This window comes from Haliaeetus albicilla, chromosome 4 (genome assembly GCF_947461875.1).
Source record: "Haliaeetus albicilla chromosome 4, bHalAlb1.1, whole genome shotgun sequence".
In the NCBI taxonomy this organism is placed as follows: Eukaryota; Metazoa; Chordata; class Aves; order Accipitriformes; family Accipitridae; genus Haliaeetus; species Haliaeetus albicilla.
The window spans coordinates 54,229,381-54,254,114 of record NC_091486.1 but is presented as its reverse complement, the minus strand read 5'-3'; the positions used below and the strand labels follow the sequence as shown (position 1 = coordinate 54,254,114).

General features: G+C 43.8%; 1 protein-coding gene and 1 long non-coding RNA gene across 7 annotated transcripts in view; both read right to left on the bottom strand.

The window, feature by feature from the left end:
• The window catches only part of CAMTA1 (calmodulin binding transcription activator 1), a 324,130-nt gene that overhangs the window by 271,486 nt on the left and 27,910 nt on the right, over nucleotides 1–24,734 (bottom strand). For all 6 annotated transcript variants that reach the window (XM_069782905.1, XM_069782903.1, XM_069782907.1 and 3 more), the window contains one exon: nucleotides 21,234–21,352. In XM_069782905.1, coding sequence (XP_069639006.1) covers nucleotides 21,234–21,352 — 119 coding nt within the window. The remainder of the gene's footprint in view (nucleotides 1–21,233; nucleotides 21,353–24,734) is intronic.
• LOC138685241 (uncharacterized) lies at nucleotides 7,013–9,668 on the bottom strand. Its single transcript, XR_011324529.1, has 2 exons — nucleotides 7,732–9,668; nucleotides 7,013–7,377 (listed from the first exon to the last, which is right to left on the bottom strand). It is a non-coding gene; the product is annotated as an uncharacterized lncRNA (long non-coding RNA).

The following is a 24,734-nucleotide window of genomic DNA, read 5'->3' as shown; positions in this document are numbered from 1 at the left end:
TTATCGCTTCCCCCCCCACCCTAGGCTTGGCTAGGGCTTTCCACAGATACTAAAAACAAGGCGGCTCATTAGCATCACTTTGACGGCAGCACAGGGACCCAGGCTGGGCAGCTGCGGTCCCCCAGGGAGAGCAGCTTCTGCAGTTGAGTCCATTCATGGGAAAGAAGATGTTAACACTGAAACCTGGGTGCTGCAAAGGCAACAACTCCTTGCAACCCCTGCAATAGGCAGAAATAAGCTCCCTTTTCTCCCCAAGAAGAAAAGCGCAGTAACAAATACCTATGAAATAAAGCCAAATCTGGCAATCTCCTGCGCAGGAACTCATTAGGAAAGTGGAAATACTGAGTTTACATTTTTCCAAACAAAGCGCTTGATCCCAATATTCACTCTCGCAGGAGTAAACTGGTTGAAGTAGATGGATTATTTTACCGAAAGCTGTCTTCTCTTTGGCTTCCACACGCAGCCCAGCTGATGCACCGGTCAGGTACAAATTCGGGTGCCGCGGGATGCTCCTGCCTCCGAGCTCGCCCCGTCCCCGGGAAGGATCACCAGCCCAGGCACTGGGCTCTGCAGGGACAGGAATCATCTGCAACAAGCTGGGGCTGGCAAGAGCATGGAGCGCAAGGGGAGAAGTCAAAACACCGGTGGAGATTTGTCCTCCTGGTTTTCACTACCGAGCGCAGGGTAACTCAGAGTGCCGATGGCTGGGGCTTGCCAGATGCACCCAGCTAATAATAACACCAGCACTTACGTAATTAGAGCTTGACAACTTATAATGCGAGCCTGAAAATCACAGCACTTTATTTATCCAGACAAACCTATATTAATGCAGTTCTCCTTAAGAGGGTAGAAATCATGTTTACGGAGTATTTGTAGGTGCCTCTCTGAACCCAGCTGCCCTGAACGGTCTCTCCCTCCCAACAGCACGGGCTGGTCGGAAACGCGCAAGTAAAAGCTTCGGCAGCGCTCTCGGTCTTCCAGGACTTACTGCACTTTCAGCCCGAAAAAATCCCCATTTTTATTCGAGGTGGATAATGCATCTGAAGGGATAAATAGCTGTCATTCCTGCCCTCACCACCAAAGCAGACACGAGCGACTGCTTTTGCCTCCGAGATGGTTTCCATATGTATTCGCTCTGTGCTTCACCTCTCAACAAATTTTGAATTTAGCCTGTTACTTTGCCAGCGGTATTTGTGTCTGGGAGCAGTAAATGCCTTTTTTAAAAAATTAAATTAAATTTAAGCATAAATAAACAAGTGGCTACAGGAGAGTGGACACCCCCCCCCCCCCTTTTGCGTAACAGGAACCAAACCTGATGCTAGCCTGCTTTTCTGAGTTTTCTTAAGCGCACTGCGTCAGCTCTCATTTAACAGAGCAGCAACAATTACAACACCATCAGAACACAATCTCCAAACGTAAACCTCCACAAAAAGCTGCGATTAAACTTGCAGGCAGTAATCATAAACACTTTATTTACAGCACGTACAGACCTTTCCCCCAGAGCTGGAAACCCTCCCGAGACGGGGTTCTCGCCGCTCTCCCTGTCACATTCCTAAAAACCCATCACCTATCAATCAGCTCACGGACAACTATTTGCTTTTCTCGACATGAGCATCGTGGCACCAGCTCAGGGTAGGTGAGCACCAGGTGTTTCCAAACAGGAATCGACGTCCACCTCCCTGTCTCTGGGAGTGGCAAACCAGCCTCTTTCCACCTCTTCAAAACCATGTCCATCGCCTTTTGCTTCTTCCAACGTCAGCCGCATAGCTGCACAGCTACCCGTACCTGTCCGCTGCCGAACCTAACAGACACAGGAGTACAATTCCCACCTAGGAACTGCTGCTACTCAAAACACCTCTTGGGCGGCTGGTAACGCCTGGTTTAAACAAAAGCACGTTTTCGTTTCATTTTGAATGTTCCCATGGATTAAAGATCTGGATGCCACAGCAAAGCAAGTTAAACATTTACTTTCTATTAAAACATCTAAATGAGAAGATTAAAAACTGGTTTACATTTAACAGAAAGGGAAAGTCAAATCAGCACAGGAGCAGCTTAGCGGGTACTTAAAGCCAAGGCGCTCTGATGGTGAGAGGTAATCAATTTAAGGAGGCAGGGATTTCTTAAAACTACTCAGAATGGGGAAAAAAAGTAATAGACATGCATTTGAAAAAATCTTTCAATTATCTCTCCCAAAGAACACCTCCCAAAGCCTTTCTGCTGCCAAGTCTAATAGGCTTGCTTCAGCAGACAGCTCTTGCCCCAGATTTCCACATAAAATGTTTTCACAGCTTATTAGTCTATTTAGCACGTTGTGTGCTTAAGCCCTTTTGTTTATTTTTCATTTGAGATGGCAGGAGGAAAAGATCCTATAGAATACATAAGGCAACTGTCTGAAGTAACAGCAGGTAGAGGTGACAGAGGTGACACAAATGACACAGCTGATCGGCGTAAAAATTTATGCTCTAATTTTCTAACATCCAAATAGACCCTGCTTGGTAACCAAAAACTACCAAAACTATGGCTGGTTACCGCTAGGCCAAAATTCCTCGGGGAAGCAAAAAGTCTCACTTTACAAAGCCAAAATCCGAGTCTATTTGCAATAACCTGCAGCCAACTTAACACGTGTGCAGATTGGAGAACGGCTCGGTTTCATCACACCGGTAACGAGGCAAAGCTCCAACGCTGCTGCCGGGGACCGTCCTTTCACGGTGTTTATTACGTAAGCTTCGTGATGATACATCTCGTCAAGAGATTTAAGTGACGCCATTTATGACAACCGTCAAACCCTCAGGTTAACACAAAGCACCCTCTCTGCCGCACACAGTCTCCATCCGACATCTAAAATCTGGTACAGCACAGGCACGTGCAGCGATACCCACATGGCCAGTAGTGAACCCCCCTTCTTAGGGACTCACACACGGACCCCCATCGCCAAGTTTAAGAGTGATGTATTCTTACTTAGTGACTAGTAGATTTTAAAAACCCTACAATAATAGAGCTCTATCAGTTTATCTCACTGCCATTAAAAGAAAGAATCAGAGCACCCATATTCTGTGTAACAGAATTAGATTTAATCCCCCCAGGCGCTTTAGAGGTCATCCCAAAGATAAGTCTCTATTTTAGCTATAATCCTCGGGTTAAAAAGTTTATTAAAAACACAGAAGTGAAAAGCAGCAGAAGGAAGCAGGGTGGGGGGGCAGAGTGGAAGTACGAGGCAAACGAGAACAGCCCGCAGCTCCCCCTGGGGTGGGGTTTTTGGTTTTCTTTTAAATGATTGTACTTAATTTCTGTTTGAAGCAGCACCCCAGCCGAAGCAAGCAGCATGTGGGAAATGCTATTCAACCGGCCTTGTCAAATAAAAGCATTTTGGCACGAGTATATACTATACAAAAGGAATAACGTCTTTTAGCTAAAATATTTGAAGGAAAAGTTTTACAGCTAAGAGCTACAGAGAGCTTTCTCCGTTATTTTCCATTAGCCCCTCTGATCATGCTGAACGAAACGGTCTAATTTACAAAGTATTTTAGGACAGAACTTAGAGGTTCTACTTGCAACTAAGTGGATTTTGCAGCTTACGCTACACACAGACGGGAAAGTAGACGAGCGGCTCCAAGGCTCACTGGCAAGAAGCCACGCGACCCGTTGGCCACGGACGACGCTCATCGTGAAGGGTCCCGGTACCCGCGGTAAGCGGGAGGTGCGGCAACAGCCCCGGGACGCTTCGCCGACTACGGCTCGCTCGACCCTGCGGCGCCCGAGCGCGTCGGCTTTCTCACGGTCTCCGCTCGCAGCCCCGGCACCTTCACGCGGGAGCCCACCCGCAAGGCAGCACCGACGCCGGACCTCTCCCTGCGTCCCTCCCAGGGGACGATTCATCGGAACGACAGAGCTTTGGCTTCCCTATAATCGCCGTTTCCTCAAAACTCCGATCTTCCCTGCAAAATCTGCACATTAAATGCCTTCACAGCACCCTCCTGTGGGGATTCCGCGTCCATACAGAGACAGGGGCAGCTAGAAATGGGGCGTTCGAAGGAAATCCTCCTCCTCGTCCTCCGGCGACGCCGGCAGGGACAGGCAGCCCAAGCCGCCTTTGCCGCCCGCTCCAAGCGTGCCAGGCTGACCCGCCGGCACGCGCCGCGTCCCCGGTCGCTGAGCGGGGCCAGGGGTGCGAGGCGACGCCAAACATACCGCGACCACCGGCCCGGTCCAGCCCGAGGGACGGGGGCACTCCTCCGCTCGGCGTGCGGGGCCCGAAACCATCCAACGTGTTGGCCTGCGAATTACCGATTCGCAAAGCCAAGTAATGACAGTTAATGTTAAAAAAAAAACAAAAAAAAAAAAAAAGAAAAAGAAAAAAAATGGTTAAAGCAGATTTTCCTGTGGCAGCCACTGACAAATAAAAATGCCACCTCGACTATTTCACTGGGGTTTGCAATTGCTACCCAAACAGGGTATGCTGATGTTTAACCAGGTGCTCTCAAAACTAGGGAAATCTCCATTCAGCAGCACATTATTCTGGAATCACTTACGCTTTAATACTTCTGTTTTTGTGGTGATGCTACAGTTTAATTCAGATACTTGAATGCATTTTTACCATAAGCTACAGTGGGTTTATGCAATGCTTTGCCACCACGATGAAAACCTGGCAGTTCACTTATTTCTAAGAGGAGGAAGACTTGAGAAAGTTTATAATTATTACATTACCAAACATTTACATTTAAAAAAAAAGTTCCTATGTTACTTACGGTGTTGATTTACAGCATTCAGAGTGGAACTGCGATACAGAAATCCCATAGATACCACACACCTTCCCGCTTTTTGCAAGAACGCTGTAAAATTAGCATTGAATAAATCTCAAATCTGAATTATTGATTATCCTTTAGGATATGTCGTAATTTAATGCGCCTCACCATACAAGACTTGCAGAGCGCACACAGATCAATTCACTTGTGCAACATGCAATAAGAACACTTATATGGCATTATTCACTTTCAAAGCATCTCGCACCACATTAATTAATCTTAACAGATGATGCTTCTGTAGGAACGAACCAACTTTTTTGCTTCCCAAATCAATAGTTTTTTGGTTTTTTTAAATCTAGATATTCAGTGAAGTGCACAGACACACATGCAGACAATGATCTAATATTTTAAAAGGTTTAGAATGAGGTAAGAGTGATCGCAGGAAGGATGATATTCCCACATTTACTTTTTCCTCCACCTAACAAGGGGAGTTCTTTCCATACGCTTATCAATTGGTAATGACTGTTTTCACTTGCCTGGAATCGCACATTGCTCCCGTCCCTGGAGCACGCAAGGATTCCATCATGAAAAAAAAACAGGTTCTTCACAACATCAAGAGCAAAACTACAGAAGCACGCAGTTTGCCATGGCCAAGGAAGCTGGCCAGAGCCCGGCAGCTCTGGTTGCAGGGCGGCAGCTCGCCCGTGCAGCTGCAGGGCATGCAAAGGGCAAAAGCGGCACAAAATCTGGGAGTCGGGTACACCGCGGGCGGGCGCCCGGCACACTGCGTGGCCACGCTGCTGCCTGCACGCCTGCGCCACAGACTTGCTGGTCTAGGTCCTGGCACAAAGCGTACGTTTCCAGACAGAACTGCAACTTGCGTCAACGTAGATGTGTATGTCAATGGAGATGTAAACGCATCTAGAGAGCGGTAAAGAAATACAAGTATTTGGTGGATTTTCAGTTACGATTTAAGTTTTACACCTAGAAGCCTTGGAAAAAACCTGTACTTGGAACCATTTGTCTCCCTTAGTTATCCCCAAACAGAATAATAATCCAATTAGGGGCCTTAGATGGACTTTGCATTGCCAACAGCTGAAATACTGTGAGGACGTGATACACTCCAGATCGATTTCAACATGTAGAATCAATCAGAAATAAGCCATCAGAGACGAGCATCTAGTTTGGAAAATTCAAGTGCAAAACGGCGATTAAAAATTGCCATTCCGCTGCTGGAAAGCCTTCTCGTATTATCATACTGGGCAATAACTAAACCCTCCTCTTGAAAGTTAAAAAAATCACTGCAACCACGTACCTATGAGAAAGGAAGAGTTGCTCAGCGTGTCACCTCTAATTTGCTACCAAATTCTGAAGACATTACTGAGACCTGCAGCTGCTCTTCCAGGGCAAAGAAAGGCTGAGGTTGATGGCAAGCAGGGGCATGGAGGTGAGGGCTGAAATCCTTCCAGCGGAACCCAGAGAGGCAGAGCGAGCAGGCAGGAACGGCAGCAAGATGAACCAAGAACACAGTTTTTGTTGTTACTGTGACACAAAATGTGTGTCCAGGGAAGGCTGGTATTGGGTAGGAGCCTCTCATCGTTGATGGATGTAAGACATTACTCATTATTACTACCATCAGAAACGACAGCATCATCCGGGCAGTAGCAGCAGTATTTTCTGGATGAGAACACTCCATTTCTACCTTGAAGAATATCAATGCTTCCTCCACTACCCAGCCTTGCTAGTGGATAGTAGAGCTATTCCCAGCTACAAAGAAAATGTGTCCTAAACAAATGGGGAGGAGAAAGGCAAATACAATGTTTGATAACAGTCTTGCAAGCTGAAGTCTTTTACAGGAGGGAAATAATCTCAACAGCTGGAAGGACACCTTTCCTCACACCAAGGTCAGATCTTCCAAAGGAACTGAGGCCGCAAGGCAGCACGCAGATTGGCCCCAACCCAATTGGTATCGCAGAGAGTACCGTTCCCAATCTGCTTTCTTCTACGCATCTCCAAGAGGAAAAGCAAATGCCAAAGCATAAACCCTTGTTAACAAATTACACGTGGATCCAACTACTGAATTAATAATTTCTTAGCCTCTCATCAGCCTACCACCCTGCTAACACATGAGGACCAAGGAAGACGGGAAGTTAATAGATTTGACTTGGGTGAAAAAATACCAGTGCTTCTCATCAGGAATTTACACGAGTGCCACGGCACCTTCCCCCTCCAGGTCCCTCGCAAAGAACAGAGAAAGGCAAGTTGTAGTATTTGTTTCATACGTTCATCACAACAGGAACATCACCCAGATCTAGACTAGGTCCAAGTAATAATCACTGTAATTAGCACTTCATTCATATAATTACCAGCAGACCCCATAACATTTTACAATGGAGGTAATTACCCATATTTTACAGCTGAGGAAACAGATACAGTGCAGGTGAATAACTTAAAAAGAAATCATCAGTAAATCTGTGGCACAGCCAGACACTGCAATTATCCTTATTTCCAGCCAAGGCTCTCCCCAATAATCCATGCTGAATTCACTGCTGTCTTGTGGGAAGGAATCCAGAGAAAATAAACACAAACTGGAATTTCCAATGTCTAGAAGAGCTGAAAAGCAGACAAGGCAAACCTGAAGGAGAAATAAAAACACATTTTTATCACTGAACATTTTCTCACCCGAGGTCTGCAGCTAAGAGCGAAGGAAAGACAGAGGACCCTAGCTCTAGCACATACAGAAAGCCAAATGCAGGGTTTCGACTGCTATAGGAGTTCTACTTCCGTAAGCAGAGTAAAAGCAGAAGCAGAAGACCGAGTCGGGGAAGGCTGCCCAATGGCGCCGGCTCACCCCTCCAGCGATCAAAGACCTTAATGCCTTTTGAGCATTTAAAGATTAAAGCAACAGCAGCAATTAAATTATTTAAGGACTTTGCAAAACAATATACACACAGAGCAGCAAGCGGGGTGAGAAGCCTGGGAAATTCACCCCCAACCCCCGAGGAGAAACTCCCGAAGAAGCCGACTGCCAGGGCAGCAGTCCTCCCGCGGCCGCCGCTCCGACAGCCAGGCGCGACCTCCCGCAAGGCTGGAGCAGCTCTCGGGCTTTCCTCCGCAAAGTGAGAATTCCCCTTCCCCTCCACGCACCAGAGCAACAAGATTCTCACCCAGAAGCCGCCAGCCCTGAAATACAGTAGTAGGGGACGGCTGCCCATTTGTTAGGTTTATGGCATACACAGATTCTGTACAGAAATCTGTGTTTTCTCAGATACAGACTTTGGGGGGGGGTGGGGGGGGTGGAAATCTGCCCTGCACGCTTCTTCATCCTGCATGTGTGGATGAGTTTTATTATTAATAGAAAAATGTTTGCTTGTGTTGACTGATAGATCTGTTTTTCAAAGTAGGCCAGACTGAAGTGAGCAATTTGTCTGCTGCCTATGTATATTTTATTACATGAACAGCACATGCAGATGATTGATACACAAGTGTGTCTATTAGGCTGAATAAAGCAGATTAGGTTAATCCGACCCCAGCTGCATTACCTGAACTGCAAGACATGCAATGTTCTAAATCTAGTAAATGTGCCAAGTATTTCATTTCAGCCATTTAGCCTTATCGTAGGGTTCGCATATAAAAGCATCCAGCAGTAGAAGATATTGCACAAATTTCAAAATTAAGACTTGTTTCAGGGGTGGATGTTATCAACATTCCAGCTTTGAATAACAGAAAAACCTCATAAGCAGGAACAAATCTCTCAACAGAGTATTCTCTTAATATTTAAATAGACAAATGTTTTGCTTTGCCAACGTTTTGCAGCATTTGTGTAGTTCTTTGATTAAGCGTTTGAGGAAAAGCACGTATTTTAGTTCCTGTTCAGTAAAAAACAAGCTCAGTAAAATGAATTAAGTTCTTCATGGCATCTCTTGCCATAAAATGGACAACTGTTGCTGGTATTATCTACAGTCATCCAGTAACACTGCAGCAGAAACCCAAAGACAGACTTTAAGCTCGGGTAAATGGTAATGCTATTGCCATGTTAACAAAGCAGCTTTTCTTACTAGTATTTAATGTTGTTTATACAGGAAACTGAGAACAATTCCCACCCTCCCTTTCCAAGGGCTCTACCTCCTCCTTCCCCAGCAGCTCGAGCATCCTGGAAGCCCCTGCAATAGCTAACAGGCATAATCCATACTCATTACTCCGATTCCTGTGAATAACCATCTGCATCTGCCAGAATACTTGGAAAGATCATGAAAAAGATAGCATGCATCATCCTGTGTCACCCAAACATCTTGTGAGATACACCCAACTATCTCCATCGCTAAGAGTGCTTACCTTATAAAAAAAAGGTAGGACAGACATGGCAAAATGCCTCCGAAATAAGAAATTCTAGCTATCTTTTAAGCCCATGTGTTTTTATATTATTGACTCCAATTCCCAACATCAGACGTTTTTATTCCATCACTTTTTTTTTTTCCTCGCTATTTGTTCTACCAGGAGGCAGCTGAAAGCCAGCCCTCTACACAGAGAAGGGAGATTCCCTTTGGTTTCCAGATGTCTAAATAAAGGTTTTTTTAAAAATTGCTTTCCTAGAAAGGCAAGGCATTCATGTCTAACTGCTGCTGATATAAAATATGTGTTACAAGGAAGAGAAAAATAGTCTTCAAGGCTTTTTCTTGGGCAAAAAAAATATTTTCTCCACTGAGTTTTAAAAACCCTGTTCTGAAGACTGGAGAAATAGCTTGAGATGATTTTGGAAGATCATACTTCTCCAGCTGACAAGCAGCATTAAAACCAGAGTAAAAGCCAAATCCCAGCTATCCAAAACACGCTCGATGTAGGAGCGGCAGCTTTGTATACCAGAATTGATGACTCTAGGCCTACAAAAACTATTACAGCTAAAATTTGGAACAGGAAGCAAAAAGGAAAAAACCACCTGAACACTTCGAACACTGATGTAGGCTGTGATTGTCCATCTCAGCTCCTAACCACGGGGTCAAAGAGAAACAGGTGCATCAACACAGAGCAGATACTGGTCAGCAGAATTTTGTGAATACTGCTTTTGACTGCCACGTTCTTTTAACAGGTGACTCTGCAAACACAATGAAGGGCAGTTTAAAACCAGAGCTCTTGCTGTTTAAGCACAAAGATTAGTGCTGGAAATACCGTTTTCTCAAGCACGGATGCTAATTAAAAATAGAAGATGCTTCCTGAAGCAGACTCCGGTGATGACGGTGCATCCCCACTGCTCAGGGGTAAAACCTGCTGGGGCTCAACCCACCAAGCCTTCAGAGGACTCGCAGGTAAATAAGGCATCTCAGGCTCAGCCCCAGGGGCCAGCAGCACCCCCAGCAAACACTGCAGTGGAGCTTGCTGCAGCCTCTGTTGTGCTAGGGAAAGTATCAGCAGGAGGGTTTTCAGATGGGCTTCGGGCTCCTCCAAAAGAGGCCAGGCACGGGCAGTGGCCAGGTGAGGTTGGCAGAGCCGACTTGTAATATGCAAACAGCTCACTACAATTTTAATCTGTAGTTCTAATGAATGATATAAAGTTTTATAAGCATCAACAAGGCTCAGAGAAGACCTAAATCCATTTCAGTGCTCATTTAGCAGCTTCATCTGTGTGCAATTAAAACTTCAGCATTAAATGTTAGAGAATAAAATAATGAGACACTTAAAAAATAATCTGTGCTTCAGTGGGCTGTGCTCAGTAGATTTCATATGATCATTTACAAGATAAAAATAGAATCTGGCCAAAATCTGTCTTACATGCCAGTACCCTTTCAACAGAAAAATGGAAAGAAAACACCTACTTAACTTTGGGGAGCTTTACTACCCCATGTACGCACAACACTGCTTCTTTAAGCACATCCATGCTTAAAGCACATCCCAAAGCATTGATAACTTCCCTTTTGGCTTCAATGATAATGAAAAAATAAATGTAAATTAAGTTTCAATCGAGATTTTCATTTTGGTCTAAAGCCTAATCTTTTATTAAAATAGCTATCTGTTTTAAGCTGATGGCTAGGAAAAGTTATCTTCAGGATGGGGAACAAAATTTTAACAATAAAAAATATTTCTTATTCATAAGAGTATCTCAAATGCTCCCATGATTACTTTACGCTACCAAAATGTGACTGGGGTGGGGTGGGGACACCAGCATGTGTTTTACTGACCAAAAGAACTGTACAGAAAAGCAAATTAAAACCAAAGATGTACGGAAATATCAAAATTAAAAATTAGATTAAGTACTGGGAGAACACAGGTCAAAAAAGTAACGTACTATACAAGAAACATACACACAGTTAAACTTAAAAGAAGCAAAACCCAATGAAAATTACATACTTTATTTTTTTTAAACAACTTAAATAGTTTTTATTCAAGAAAAGCCAACATTACATATCTTCATAGAAAAAAAAAGACATTTGGGGAGGTCAGAGAACGCTACAGTTTAAAATGATGAAATGTTACAGCTTGCACACCAAAATTAAAAATGAAATGAAATTAAAAAAATGAAATGGTTACCAAAGTAATGCAGGTCAAGGGATCAAAGGTGAAGGGTCACACATTATTAAAAAGAAATCCAAAAGGGCGTCTGCATCAAGATCTCTGCAAAACAAAGGAGCTTCAGTGAGTAAAACTAATACCCTCCATGGAATCACATCAAAGCTCTTGCAATTCACACCCAGCACACGGCAGCACCCGCTGGCCGTCCTGCTCCCCCCAGGCACGCTGAATTGCAAGGTGCCTGCTGCAGCAAGCCCTCCTGCACCCACGACCACCCCGGCTATGGAGGTCAACTCCTACTTCTAGCAGCTTTTTTTCTACCCTTTGGGTTTTTTTTGTTTTGTTTTGTTTTTTTTAACCTCCCTGTAGAATGGTTTCTACAAGTATTTCCATTTCCATATTGCTGCATCAGTTTCTTATTAGACAAAATGTGTTTTCAGAGCTCGGGATAAAAACCAGCACGGCTCACGTGCTGGCACTGTGCTGCACAAAGCATGCAGTCCAGCTCCAGCGCTGACAGGTTACCTTCAGCAGGTCAGAACCCAAATGGCTGCCAATACAACTTTTAGATCACCTCTTTGCAGGGTAAGCATTACATGCTCTTTTTCAAGAGTTTGCTGTATTCATTGTAACTGTGGAAATATAGTAATTATTGACACACACGCACACCGAACTCCTAACATCATAATGTATTGGTTTAACACTACAATAAAAAAGTAATTCAAATGTGGTTACCAAGACAAAGGCCTCTACTCCTGGAATTTCAATTACACGGAAGCTATAAAAAAAACCTTTGGTACCCATTTCCAAGCAAGATGCAGTCAATTATCTATACTAAATTTATGCAGAGCATGTAATATTTACATCAGATAACTTCAGGAGAAAGACACCCACCAAGGGCATTACATCCCTTTTCATTTCAGCGCCTCTCCCCCTGCCTGGCAAGGCATTAAGTTTTGGGAATCTTTTGTCTGGACCAAAACAGCTTCATGCTCGAAGCCAAGAAATAAACCCACCCCACAAAACTGTGTCTTCCTAAGGTAAAGAAACCACCGATGACAGAAAATCTCCAAAGTTGAAGTGTAGTGCAATGACCTAATTTGCCTGTACGTTTTTCCAGAACACACACTGCATCTTTCTGCATTACTCCCACTTTACATGCATCACAGTCAAGAACCCACTGGAGAAAGTGGGAAGGTCTGTATTTTTAACACACCCCTCCCCCAGCAGCAGCATCTGGCAAACCCTCCTGCTAAAGTTACTGCCATGTGTTGGAGTTAAAACCAAGTTCTTGCCGTTACTTCCAACACTCGTCAGTTCCAACTTTTGTGAACCCAACCAAAAAGTCAGCTTTTCCGCTGTTATTTCACCCGCCTGCGGAGGCTGGGTCGTTTCATCATGATTTACCCTACTGATTTGTAAGACAACCTCATTTTGGAGGGAAGTGATTTGGAAACCAAGTGACTCGGAAATAATTCAACAACAAAGACACCGATTTGCAGTGACTCAGCAGCTAATTAAGTCTGGACCGCATTAACGTGAGTCACATGGTCAGGAGGAGCCCACAGCTCAGGAACTCCTCGAAGGCGAGAGATGGGTACCTGAACACGGTCACCCCGCATCCCCCGGCACGAGCCCCGGGCTCCCTCCCGCCTCCTCAGGTAACAAAGTGTGCGTAAAGGCGAGTTTTAGGTAACTCCCAGAACGTTTTACCGGTGGGATGGCAACTGACGGGCATTAAATGCGGGACAGTCCCACAAAGCCCAACGCCTCACCCGCATTTTGCTAACTCCGCTCTGCTGTACACTGGCCAGCAAACAGCTCCCCGCTCCTGGTTTTACGACCCACAGCCCCGTTTGTAAAGAGCTTGGTATAGACGCCAGTTCCAAAGGAATGGACGCAAAGACTTTTTTTTATATTTCTCCCCTAGTGCGACAGATTGCTCCCCTCTCCCTCTCTCTCTCCCCCCAGGTACGCTTCATTCCCCCCAATGATCACTCCTTTTGCGGAAAACAAACTGGGTTCACTCTTAGTCCTTTTTCTTACGTACTACCCCTGCATAAAATCTTCGCTTTTATTGGCACTAATTTTTCCTTCATATCTAGTTGTTCTTTTTCATCTAAATCCCCTGGTTTTCCTCTTCAAAATGAAACAGCCACCCTTGGAAGTAGCGAACATGAGACAGAGAAGACAGGATTTCAATCACTTACAAAATATAATATCCTCAGTTTCCATTCATTTGACAAGTGAACCAATTCATTTGTGTTTATATATGCCAGTCCCTGGCAGAGAGACACTTCAATTGACTTTGTAAATTGACTTTGTTGTAACATTTTCCTTGTAAAATGCGTTACAAAGCACAACTTGCATAACACACCAGCGAGTATTTTACTCAGTGCTGGGCAAGCCAGAGACCCAAATACATGATGCAGTGGTACCTACCACTACTGTTGATGTTCCTGTAAACAGCTAAATAATAATTACATTAATGCCCTCTGCTGATTCTCTCATGTTTGAAGAAGGGTTTACATAACTGGTAACTCCAACTTCTTATTTCCCCTACATCCACATTCTCTTTTGATACTATACTTCAGAGTAACCACATACCATTAAAAAGAATGAGCCCCAACAGATGATGCAGGTTAGGAAAAAACACACCAGGTTAATCAATTGGAGGAAATAATATTCCACCTTATTTTCCCTGCATTCCTAGAGCAATCTATGGTTTGTTTTTTTTTAAATTGTGCATTATTGTGTATACACTAGACAAAGGATTGAGAGCCCGGTCTTACAGAGGAGAACAGACGTCTGGACATGCATTTGTTGCTGCTAAACTACGGTTGTCTACACGACACACCTTCAGTAGAGGAGCCTTGCCTGACATGACAAAACCCCAGAAAGTCGCTTCCATCTGAAGTAGCCACTTCAGTTTGCTGGGAGGTTTCGTCCTTGTACCCAAGAACTGCTCTTGTCTGCTCTCTCGCTCGGTGCAGCACACAAACCAGTACATCCACTTCCCAAACAACACAAACACAAGCGGCTGCATCTCTACATACAGGAGCACCGGGAAGCCCAAATAGGAGGCACGGCCATGGGAGCGCTCAAACCAAACTGGACCAATTCCACTCCAAACTAATTGCTAGAAAAAGTTTCAAAATTTGTAAAAATAGTAAGAGGTATTTTGACAGGTTACTAATGTCAAAAAGCCAGTGAGTTAAATACCATCAGCATTTTATACTTTGTATAATATGCTAAAACTAATTATGAAGTAATTTTTTTCTTCAGCTGTCATTAAGTGTAAAAAAGTTAATTTAATTCATTCAATTGAATTCACTTGGGAAAAAAAACCCCAACAAACAGGAGGGCAGTACATTATCCAAAACAATACATTTCATCTGTTTGCTACGCTTTACAGGATTCAATCTGGTTCCAGGACACCAACACATTAACTGAACAGAACTGCAAAATCAGACATTTTTAAAGACTTATCGTTATACAATCACAACATCAGTCCTAACACTAACAAAAGGGAAGGAAAATAAGTTAGATTTTCCTAAGAGGAAGATGAGGAATCTCTCTCTATTAGCGCATGAATAGCATAGCAGGTATTACTGCTTTTGTTTAAAATTGCCAGGAACAGTAACCTTTCAATTCTGCTAAATCACCGAGCCTGCTCACAACATTTCCTAATTATGTAAACATGACTGAGAAACTGCAAAAGCAAAGCCACTAGCAGATTTTCTGCTTTGTATATTAAGCAAAGCACAGAATTTCATTAATTTCACAAAATAAACCCATAATGAAGTGCTTCTGTTAAAGAGAAATTTCCATCTCATTCACTGATTGGCCTTAAAACCCTAAGTATGCACGCAGTGAGAAAAGCTGCCCACCCGTGCTAGACAGCATCAGTCAGGTGTACAAACAGTTTACTCCTGACTCTGCTCTAGTCAGGGTGTAAACGTTATTTCCTTTTGATCTCACTTTCAGAGCCACTGCTTCTCCTTTAAAGAAAAGTGGGTTTTCTTACATTTCTGTTGTTGGCCAAGGGGATGGACACACTTTGGAAAGCACGCTACCAACGGCTGGTAGAGCAAGCATCCAACTAGCTAGTGACAAACTCAGATGGGACATGCCCTTCCCAGCTCCAGTGGCTAGCAGAAGACCACCACCACTGAAACAAAGGACTTGAATCAACACCGACGTTCTTGATTTTACAGATGCTCTGGCTGTTCCAGCACTTGGCAAACATGGCGCCCTCAACTAGGCACTTTCAACTAGGCACTTCCTTTCATTCACAAAACCTTATGTTAACTTGGTTCAGCCCCCAACTCGGCACAAACCTAAAGGCAATGCTGCGTGTCAGACCAATGGTGGCGGGAGGAGATGCCATGTCAGAAGTGTGCACAAGCCGGACTGTGACCGCTTCCCCACTACTGCTCCAGCAGAGGATCATCAGGCGGAACAGAAAGCAACGAAACTTCTCATCCTAGCATTTGCCAATACCACCTTAATATTTTATATTCCGTGATCACATGGGTAGTAGGCAATTAGTCAAAATTAAATATTCTTATTGCTCGTGAGAGATCACAGAGCCGATGCAGACAGCGAAGACATTCCAGCTTTGTAAGAGCTCGGCAGCCGCAGAGCTCTCATGGCAATGGCCAGCCTCTGGCTTCGGGAAACTCTGCGCTTAAGCAAAACACATCTGAATTAACTTGACCTTAATGGAAAGCATTAAACAACATATACTGAATAACTTTACAGTCCTCAGGAAACTGTAATGAGCACTGTTGCTTCTCCAGAGAGTTTTGCCATCTTGATGGCATATCGCAGAGGGGATGCTGTGACCTGGACAGACACCCCCTTCCTTCCTCGCTCTGACTGTGGTGATGAGAAAAGCTGATCCCATACACTTTCTCCAACCCATGAATTTGTAACACATTAAGCTGCTTTGGTAAATGAGGTATGAACTGGTACAGTAACGTAGCCCAATGTTACAATACACCCTACTGTCCAGGGCAGCCTTAAAACAAGCAGGTGTTTTAAGTTTTCAGACATAGGAGTTAATTCTAAATGGCACTTGAAAGCATTTTAAAAAAAAAAAAAAAGTAGTAGTAGTATGCCATACTGCTCCGTCTTTACCCGGAGTGGTACTTTGATGAACAAACTTGTGATGACAGGAGCCATGCCAGTAACTGGCTGCCTGACACTTATCTGCCAGGGGGCTGAGGGGGAATTGGAGTAGCAGGTGGCAGGCGACGTATCGCTTTCACCTACTCCTTGCTAGCGTTTCATAGCATAATAGCCAGACCAAATGCTTGAGACTCACTTCCCAAATCAGTCTAGGTCCCTTACGTCCCTCAGGCAATTCTCCAAACCTTCAAGATCTTCTCTGCGCTTTAGAGAAAAGACAGAAAATAACTTGATGTCAAGCGGAAGAGGAGAATGTCACTGTCGTGCAAGCAAAGCAAAAATGCAAGACCACATCAGAGATGTCAGTGAGCATGCAACTCAAGGTCCCCAACACAGCATCATTAAAGAACTTCTTCTTATGCTAAATAATGCTCAAATAGAGAGTTTTGTTATTGCACTTATTTGCATACTACCAAGCAATACCTAAGGCTGAAATTTGTAACAAGTTGATGCTAGATGTCACACTAGAAAACAGGGCATTTCTGTCTTGCCCCTCAAGAAAAGCCTAAGCACACGAAGCAATTACTACTGTTTTTTTCTACTGTGGAAATTCTGGGCTTCTCCCAACAGAGAACGTAAATATAGAATACTGTCAGAAACAAAAGCCCTAGGTAGCATTTTACATTTCCAATGTTTAACTTTTTCCTTCTTTCTCAGACTGTGTCATTAAGTTTACAAGGATGATTAATGACTGCGTCTGCCAACTCCACTAATGAAAGGCATCTCTGCTCAAAGCCACAATCCCGCTTTTGGCAAGCACCATGCAGAGACAAGGTTACTCCGACACCCTTGAGCCCCTGCACCCACCGTACCGCTGAGAGCACAGCAGCCTGGGAAGCTCCCGGTTCCCGGATAACCTGGTCACTCGACAGAAAGAAGCAGGATGCCTTTCCTGCGGACAATGTCTCTTGCTGCCCAAAGCAATTAGCGGTTCAGAAGCTAGCGACCTTTGCCACCCGCGTTAGTGGACGAGGCACGAGGAGAGGAGTGCCGACAGCCGCCAGGCAAAGCAGGAGCTCAGCCGAGCGCCCAGACGGACCGGCAGACAGCCGGCTCTGCACGGCGGTGCTTTGGGACCATCCATCCCGCTCCTCGTGGAAGGGACCCGAGACCCAGCGCCCCCGAAATCCACCCTCGGTGCGCACCGCGAGCACGCCAAGCAAGCTACAAGCGGCACTGCTATGGGAAGTCTTTGCTCCATCCGCTTGCTAAAGCCAAGCCAGATCTGCATTACACAAACACTAAAACAGTTCAAAATGAACAACAACTAAAACCTGAGAGCAAGGAACTCTGTCAAATGCACAGAGCGTTTGCAGAATTTTCTGGCAATTAACTGATTTGTCCTAACATGAGAAATCGTATGAAAAACCCCTTTCTATCCTCCCCCAGAGCAAGAGAAATAAGCACACACACACTTTCACAGGCATCTCAAAAAATGTAAATCTGTAATTAAATTGCTTGGATTGCTTGGCTAAACTTATGATTTTGTATCTCTGGTTAAAAAAAAAAATTGAATTAGAGGGAACACTTCCTTCACTAGGAAATATAAAACCACTATAAACTTGATTTAAGACAAGATGACATCTTGATATGGAAATATATTTCCATCAAACATTTCAGTTAAAACTGCATAATCTGACGGAAAGCAAACATCTCAGTAACGTGTTCTAAGAATTTTTAAATGCTCCATTTCTCTTGCCGCTCATAGCATTATTTTACTAAGTGTAAAGTCAACCACAACCTATTCAGCTCTCAAAGGATATTGTTTCTCCATCCCAATTACCCAATCCAGAGCAACATATGACCATTATCCTCAATCTGCAGATGAAAGCGCTCAGAAAAAGTTATTTGCGGCGTTCCCATGGCGATGCCCTGGTAGAGGAAAGAACAAACCCCAGCTGCTCCCTGACCTCCGCATTCAGCCTCGACAGCAGCTCATTTGCAGATGCAAGGCAATCATCAGCAGACCAAGCCTACGCGCCAGCGTGCAACTCTGGCCCTTTATGCCACCCACCAGCCCCAGTGGCTGAAGATACATCTGCACTTTATTTCAAGGACCCACAGATGCATACAAAGGCCATGTTTAAGTTTCCTTGAAATACCCCAAAAAAAGGAGCAGAAAAAGGGTTTTGGAAAGTAGCCAGGTCGCAGCTGGGTTAGGAGGACCAGCGCCGGCCGCCCCTTGGGACACATCCCACACCGCATCCCACCACGCTCACACTCCGGAGAAGTCTACGGTGAGACCGGACATCCATGAGTTTGTCCAAACACACATGAGTTTGAGGGAGGTCAACAATGTCACAGACATATTCAGATCTGTAAGTTACTTTACGCATTTTATTTTCTTTTATACCTTTTAACTAACCTCCCTATCCATGAGATACCTTGCAAGCAGTACCCATGATCTTGAAATTAACACAAAGATTCCGGAAGTACCACTGTATAAAATACATCATCTTCTTCTGTATTTTACAACTCACGCCTTCACCAGCATAGACAGAACACCTGTGCACTCAGACGAAAACTTACATTCCCTTAGGAATGACTCTGAAATGTAGTCCAACATTATTATTCAATTATACCATAAGAAAAATTCAAGTATTATAACAGTGAACAGAATTAAACTTCCAGGTTGGGGGTGGGGAGGGAAATAAAATCTGTAAGCTAAGCTCCCTCCTCCCCCATAATTAACACAAATTTTCCAAGACTTCATCTAGGCATAAGATTCTGCTTTTTTTTTTTCTTTTCTTTTTTTGCACGCCTCTGAGCTAACGAGGCCAAAAATCTCTGGCCACAAGCTCTTCCTTTTAAATAATGCAATAGGGAAACTGAAACCAACATGCCACATACACTGGCAGAGGCAGCGCCAGTAATAACCCATGTAGAGAACCAGCTCCTTGTCCCCACTGCGTGGCAGCCACAGTGACAGATTTTGGAGGAAAGAGAGATATAAATGAGTGTGACAAACTTGACATTTAAAAAGACAGAAGTGGGTTGGGTTTGGTTTTTCAACATACTAGCTCATGATTTGTGATTATTAGCAAACAATCCATCTCGAATTAAGGTATGAGACAAACCTACACCAGCAATATGCTGGCAAGCACCACCAAAACCATTCACTTCCCCCTCTCCAGAATGCCAACATGTCCTGCAGAAGGAAGCCTATGCTCCCCAATTTTTCTTCTAGCTTAATACACCTCACAAGCACCTACGCTTTCCCGTTTGTATCATGCTTCTGAATAACAAAAATTTTCAGCTATGTGATTAACTTCATGTGCCACATTCTGTACCCTGGCAGGCTACACACACCAAACATTGTTCAAAAAGAAAAGCTGAAAGCCTGCGTGTGTAAACGTATACACAAGGCTCTAAACTAGGGACAACAGAAATACTAGAGAAAAGTGACTAAAAACCAACAAGCTGTTCCCAATAACAAGAAGGAGCATCATTCTGCCACAGACTCGTGTGGAGAGCTTGCTTTCTCAACTGTCTTTGTCAAAACATCATCTTTTAGAGCCACTGGAATTGCTATTACTCCATGCCCCGTTCCCATTAGTATAAACGCTATCACAGAATAAATGGCAACCCACATTTTCTACAAGTCACATTTCAACTCAGATGACCCAAGACAAAAACATCTACACAGAAGACCCAATGCCAGCAACTCCCCCAAAACCCGATTAATTCTGTCACGGTACTTAGTATGTTAAAAACATATACTTGACTTGAACTTTCAGACAAAAGCAGGGGGGAAGGGGTGTAAAGGACTCTGACCTTGAAAAATACACACATGAAGTGATCCGTACTTGATTCTGTGCTCAGTAAATATACACATGAACTGATCCATATTTGATTCTGCACTCAGCTTGCCACTTGCAGTCATTAAACTCGTGGGTACAGTTTTTGTTAATGCATTTAGATGTTACAAACGATTGATTAGAGGGACAAGAATAGTTAGCTAGCAACAGGCAGATACTAACTGGAGTTTTACAGCAGCTTCTCAAAGTTGATTGCTGCTATTATTAAATGATTCGCACAAATATGGCAAAGGTACTGTAAGACAGTGCTACTGAAAACCAAAACTACACTGGGTAGGTATACCCACTATACTACGTGGGTATTGTGGTGTAACTTCCAGCCTTGCTGCCCAGAAGGAATAAAGGCAAAAGATCGTAGGCCTATTTGGATCGTTTTCAACTTTACTTTGGTCCACAAGACACCTGAATTTTAAATACTTCTGTTTCATGTCAATGAACCCAACCATGAGGTGTTAAGAGGAGATATGCAAACCAGCACATTCAGAGTAACTGGATTCCAGTATAAAACATCCAATTCTGTGTGTCCCCTGTTCTTAACAAGATTTCTCAGACGGGAGCAAGCTGGTTATTTCTCAGGACCCCGTTTGGCAGGAACAAACATGCACTGGCTTTTTGTTCACAAGTCTTTACACGCAGTAAGATAACATTTTGTTTAACATGGTACCAAAACACCTATCTAATTTTAAACAATTTTGAAACATGTCAAGAGGATGGTACAAGATTTGACTCTTTGAGACCAGTGACATACACACACACAAGCAACAGACTCCTACTATACTAGTAGTCAGCTTCCACATTTGCTTTCCTAGTCTAGTTTAAACCTCACTTTCAACATGTAATAGGACTTTATTATTTGAACAACAGGTTCCAGAGCCAGCAAATTCATATTCTGTAACTTACGTGGCATGCTCTCAAAAATAATCCATAAGCATCAAGTAAGCTGGTACATTCAAGAATAAATAAGAGATGTAACTACCTCATTAGTGTTCCAGCGGTGCCTCTCTTTCGGTAAACTTGAACATTTTGGTAGACATTCAAGCAGCTTCTTCGGTAAAAAGATTTTTACATGACTGCCATTGCTGTTCCCATGATCATCTAGAAAGAAGAGGAGACACGTGATGCATACACAGGACAACAGGCGGTTTCCACTAGGAGACCCTAGCTACGATGAGACTCGGAAACCCACCAATTCACTTGTCACAGAGCAGGCAATTTGTCATTGCAAAGAAGAATATGGCTTTCTGTTGAAATCGCACCTTTATTTCAGAAATATAAACACAGTTTAATTCCTTGTGGTTGCAAAGTTTGAGAAGAGCTTTGATGGATTTCTGCATGAGGAGCCTGTGTGTGTGCTTACCTGTGCCTATTTCAGCTTATTATTTCCTTCAGTGACAAATTTTACAAGCAATAGCAACAAAATGTTAGAGAAGCTGTGACCACAGCAGTATGACCTGCCAGCAAAGTCATAAATGAAGTTCACACTCGACAGGATTTGCAAGTAAATAAGCAGAACCCCAGTACCTGCTATAATTTTGTCAAGCTGCAGCAGAAACGCAACTCAAGGTCTATTAGTTCATTTAAAACTAAAATGCGCTGTACCCATTAAAAACAGGTTACTTTTCTTTCCACGGACAGCTCAGAAAGCGAATGCAGTTCCTCAACTGGAGAGTAAGGTAGAGGGATGGAAATCTTCCTACCTCACCACACCCAAGGGTCGCAAAAGCAGAAATACTGCAGAACACAAAATTATTATTTTTTTGTTGCTAAAAATGTAAAAGGTGCATCAACTGCCCTTAAAAAAACAACAAAAAAGAGACCCCAAAACCCTTTAAGTCCAACAGCAGCCCGCATAAGTCCCAGAATCATTAACTTCATTGTGCCTCTCTATCCTCCCTCTGAGACCGCCTAAAGAATCACAGCATCCACGAACGGTGCATATACAGATCACATCAGTCCCCGCAGAAAAGGGAATCGGAGTGGCAGGATAAGACATCCCAGCCACACCACAGGAGTTTTACTAGTTCTCCTTCTAAAAACCACCATCTCTGCCTGCTTCCACTATTCTCACGCTTTGTGTGACAGATACTGGGCAGGAGTATACGAGAAATACACTTATTCATTGGCATTTTATCCTACAAAATTCATTTACAGTCATCTCCCATTTGGAAGCATACAGAAAAAAGGATATTAACTTTTTCCTTTTACACATCTCATCATTTTGTGTCATTAAACAGGTGCCAGCATCATGATAAAACTCCTCTGCAATTACATATGATACGGAAATTTCCCATGACCTGCAGCAAACCCTGAGAGAACTTGTCCCGCAATCATTTTAGAAAGCAGGCGAAAAGCGCAAACCAGCAGCTAGACAACCCTAGTATTTTTAAAGCTTGATTATACTCTTGGATGTGTCAAGTTCAACAATATACATGCTGTTAAATCAACTACTCGTGCAAGCACAGCAGATGAGTTTACAAGATAAGCAGCGATGTGTATGATAAACGTGAGCTGCTCTATAATTTATGAGTCCTGCACGCTCCCTGAGTTATTGGGAACTTTACTGTACGACTGCGTTAGACTAAATCAACAGGGTTGCCAGTTTCATACTTCTTCCTGGGCAAACGAGCAGTCGGGCAGCACTGATCCTTGCTGAACTGATAAAGAAATCGGGAAGAAGGTTGTCTCAATTATTATTTTTTTTGTATACCATTCCAGGATTTCTAGCTTGACGTTGAGTATCTCAGACCATTACTCTACAGGGCTTTTTGGCCACATCTTTTTCCCAGTCAATGTTCCGCACGTGTGGCCGTCACCTTTGGTTACCTCCCACCGCCTCTGGCCACTCAAAGCCTCACAAACACGCATGTCGAGACACTTGGGGTTATCCACAAAGACACCAACTTACTTGGGGCAAAGAACGGAGCCAGACAGGGCCCTGCTGCGACAGCAGCCCCCCGCCATTCCCACCTGTACTTTCAGATCCGCCACCTGATTTAGCCGGTACCTACTTAACATTCCCTGCATTCATTTTATACCGTTTTCATTTCTCATTCAAAATATTGCATTGCACTACATTCAATTCATTAAGGCGGCAAAGTATTTTACAGCACACATTATTGCTTTTATCAGCCAAACTACATCCCCAGTTACATCTCATCAGCTTATTTTCCATGGGCACATTTTAATTGACATTAATTGTATTACTTCCCCTTACCTCCGTATCAGTCAAGTCCTCTATCATTCATTCCATTATTTTGCAGGGCTGGCAGACCTCTAATTATTCAGCTCGTTTTATTAACTTTCTTCCACTGTCATCAATTATCAGTATTATTAATCCAGAAAGTGCCTATGGATAATACATCCCCTAAAAATGTTTTGGTAGAACTTAGTAGAACTTGCTGACTCTAAACCTTCCAATTCCTGTTGTTAGCATCTCATACCTTTGTGTTATTATAGCAATGGAAGGTCATTTTCATCATCCTGTAACGTGACTACATCTCACGTAGGCTTCCCTTTTCTCTGGCTAGCAACGACACTTCTTCTTTCCAAAAAACCCCCAACACGGAAAGCAACAACTGCCACCTGCCTCAATCTGACAGGCTTTTCGTTAAAGAATCCTCTATCCGCATGGTCAGAATGACACCCAATAATCACATTATGGGAAGTAAATCCTAAATTCAATGACCTCTAAACAGATTTGACCTTGGAAAAGGACGGAGTTGGCCAACCAGCTACGAGGATTAAAAGCAAGAAAGCGCCTCGCCCCAAACGATGCGCACGCACTTGCTTTAAAACTTGCTTCTCTACCCGCTGGAATCATTCACGACATACTCCCAAACGGAGGAAAGTCTATGCAGGTAAGATGGGGAAGCCGGGCACAGAAGAGGAGGATTGCTCTCCCAGCTGCACCAACGGTGCTGGCAGACCTCGGTCACCCCTGGACCTCCACCCCGTGACTTGGCCTCCTTCGTCCAAGCGTTTGCCATCAGCAGATCCCCAAGCATCACACAGGATTTGTCACCCCCACCTACAGACTGGCTACTGAGAGTTCACATTCCTCCAAATCCACCACTGCTTTGCTACTCAGGCTCCTCACAAATAAAATCACAATCCTTCAAACTAAAACACGTAAATCTTTAGGGAGGTGGAGCAAAAAAAATGGTTGCCCTTTGGTTTGACTCAAATCTGTCATTTCTAGTCAACCTGACGCACCCACTCCCCTACCACAGAGTCTTCTGATAAAGTCAGAGGAGCGAGAATCAACACTGCTCAGCATCCACACCCAACTTACAGAGCAGCCAGCACGTTCCAGAGGGAATATTTTACATTTATTTAGAACTAAAATTTCCTCTGTAGTTAAAAAAAGGACCTGCAGTTTCACAATGCTTATTTGATTTTACTGTGCAAATCCAGGCCAGATGTGTAATTGAACTTTCTTCCTCGCATTATTTTTGCTACGGGTGCGACTTATGACATT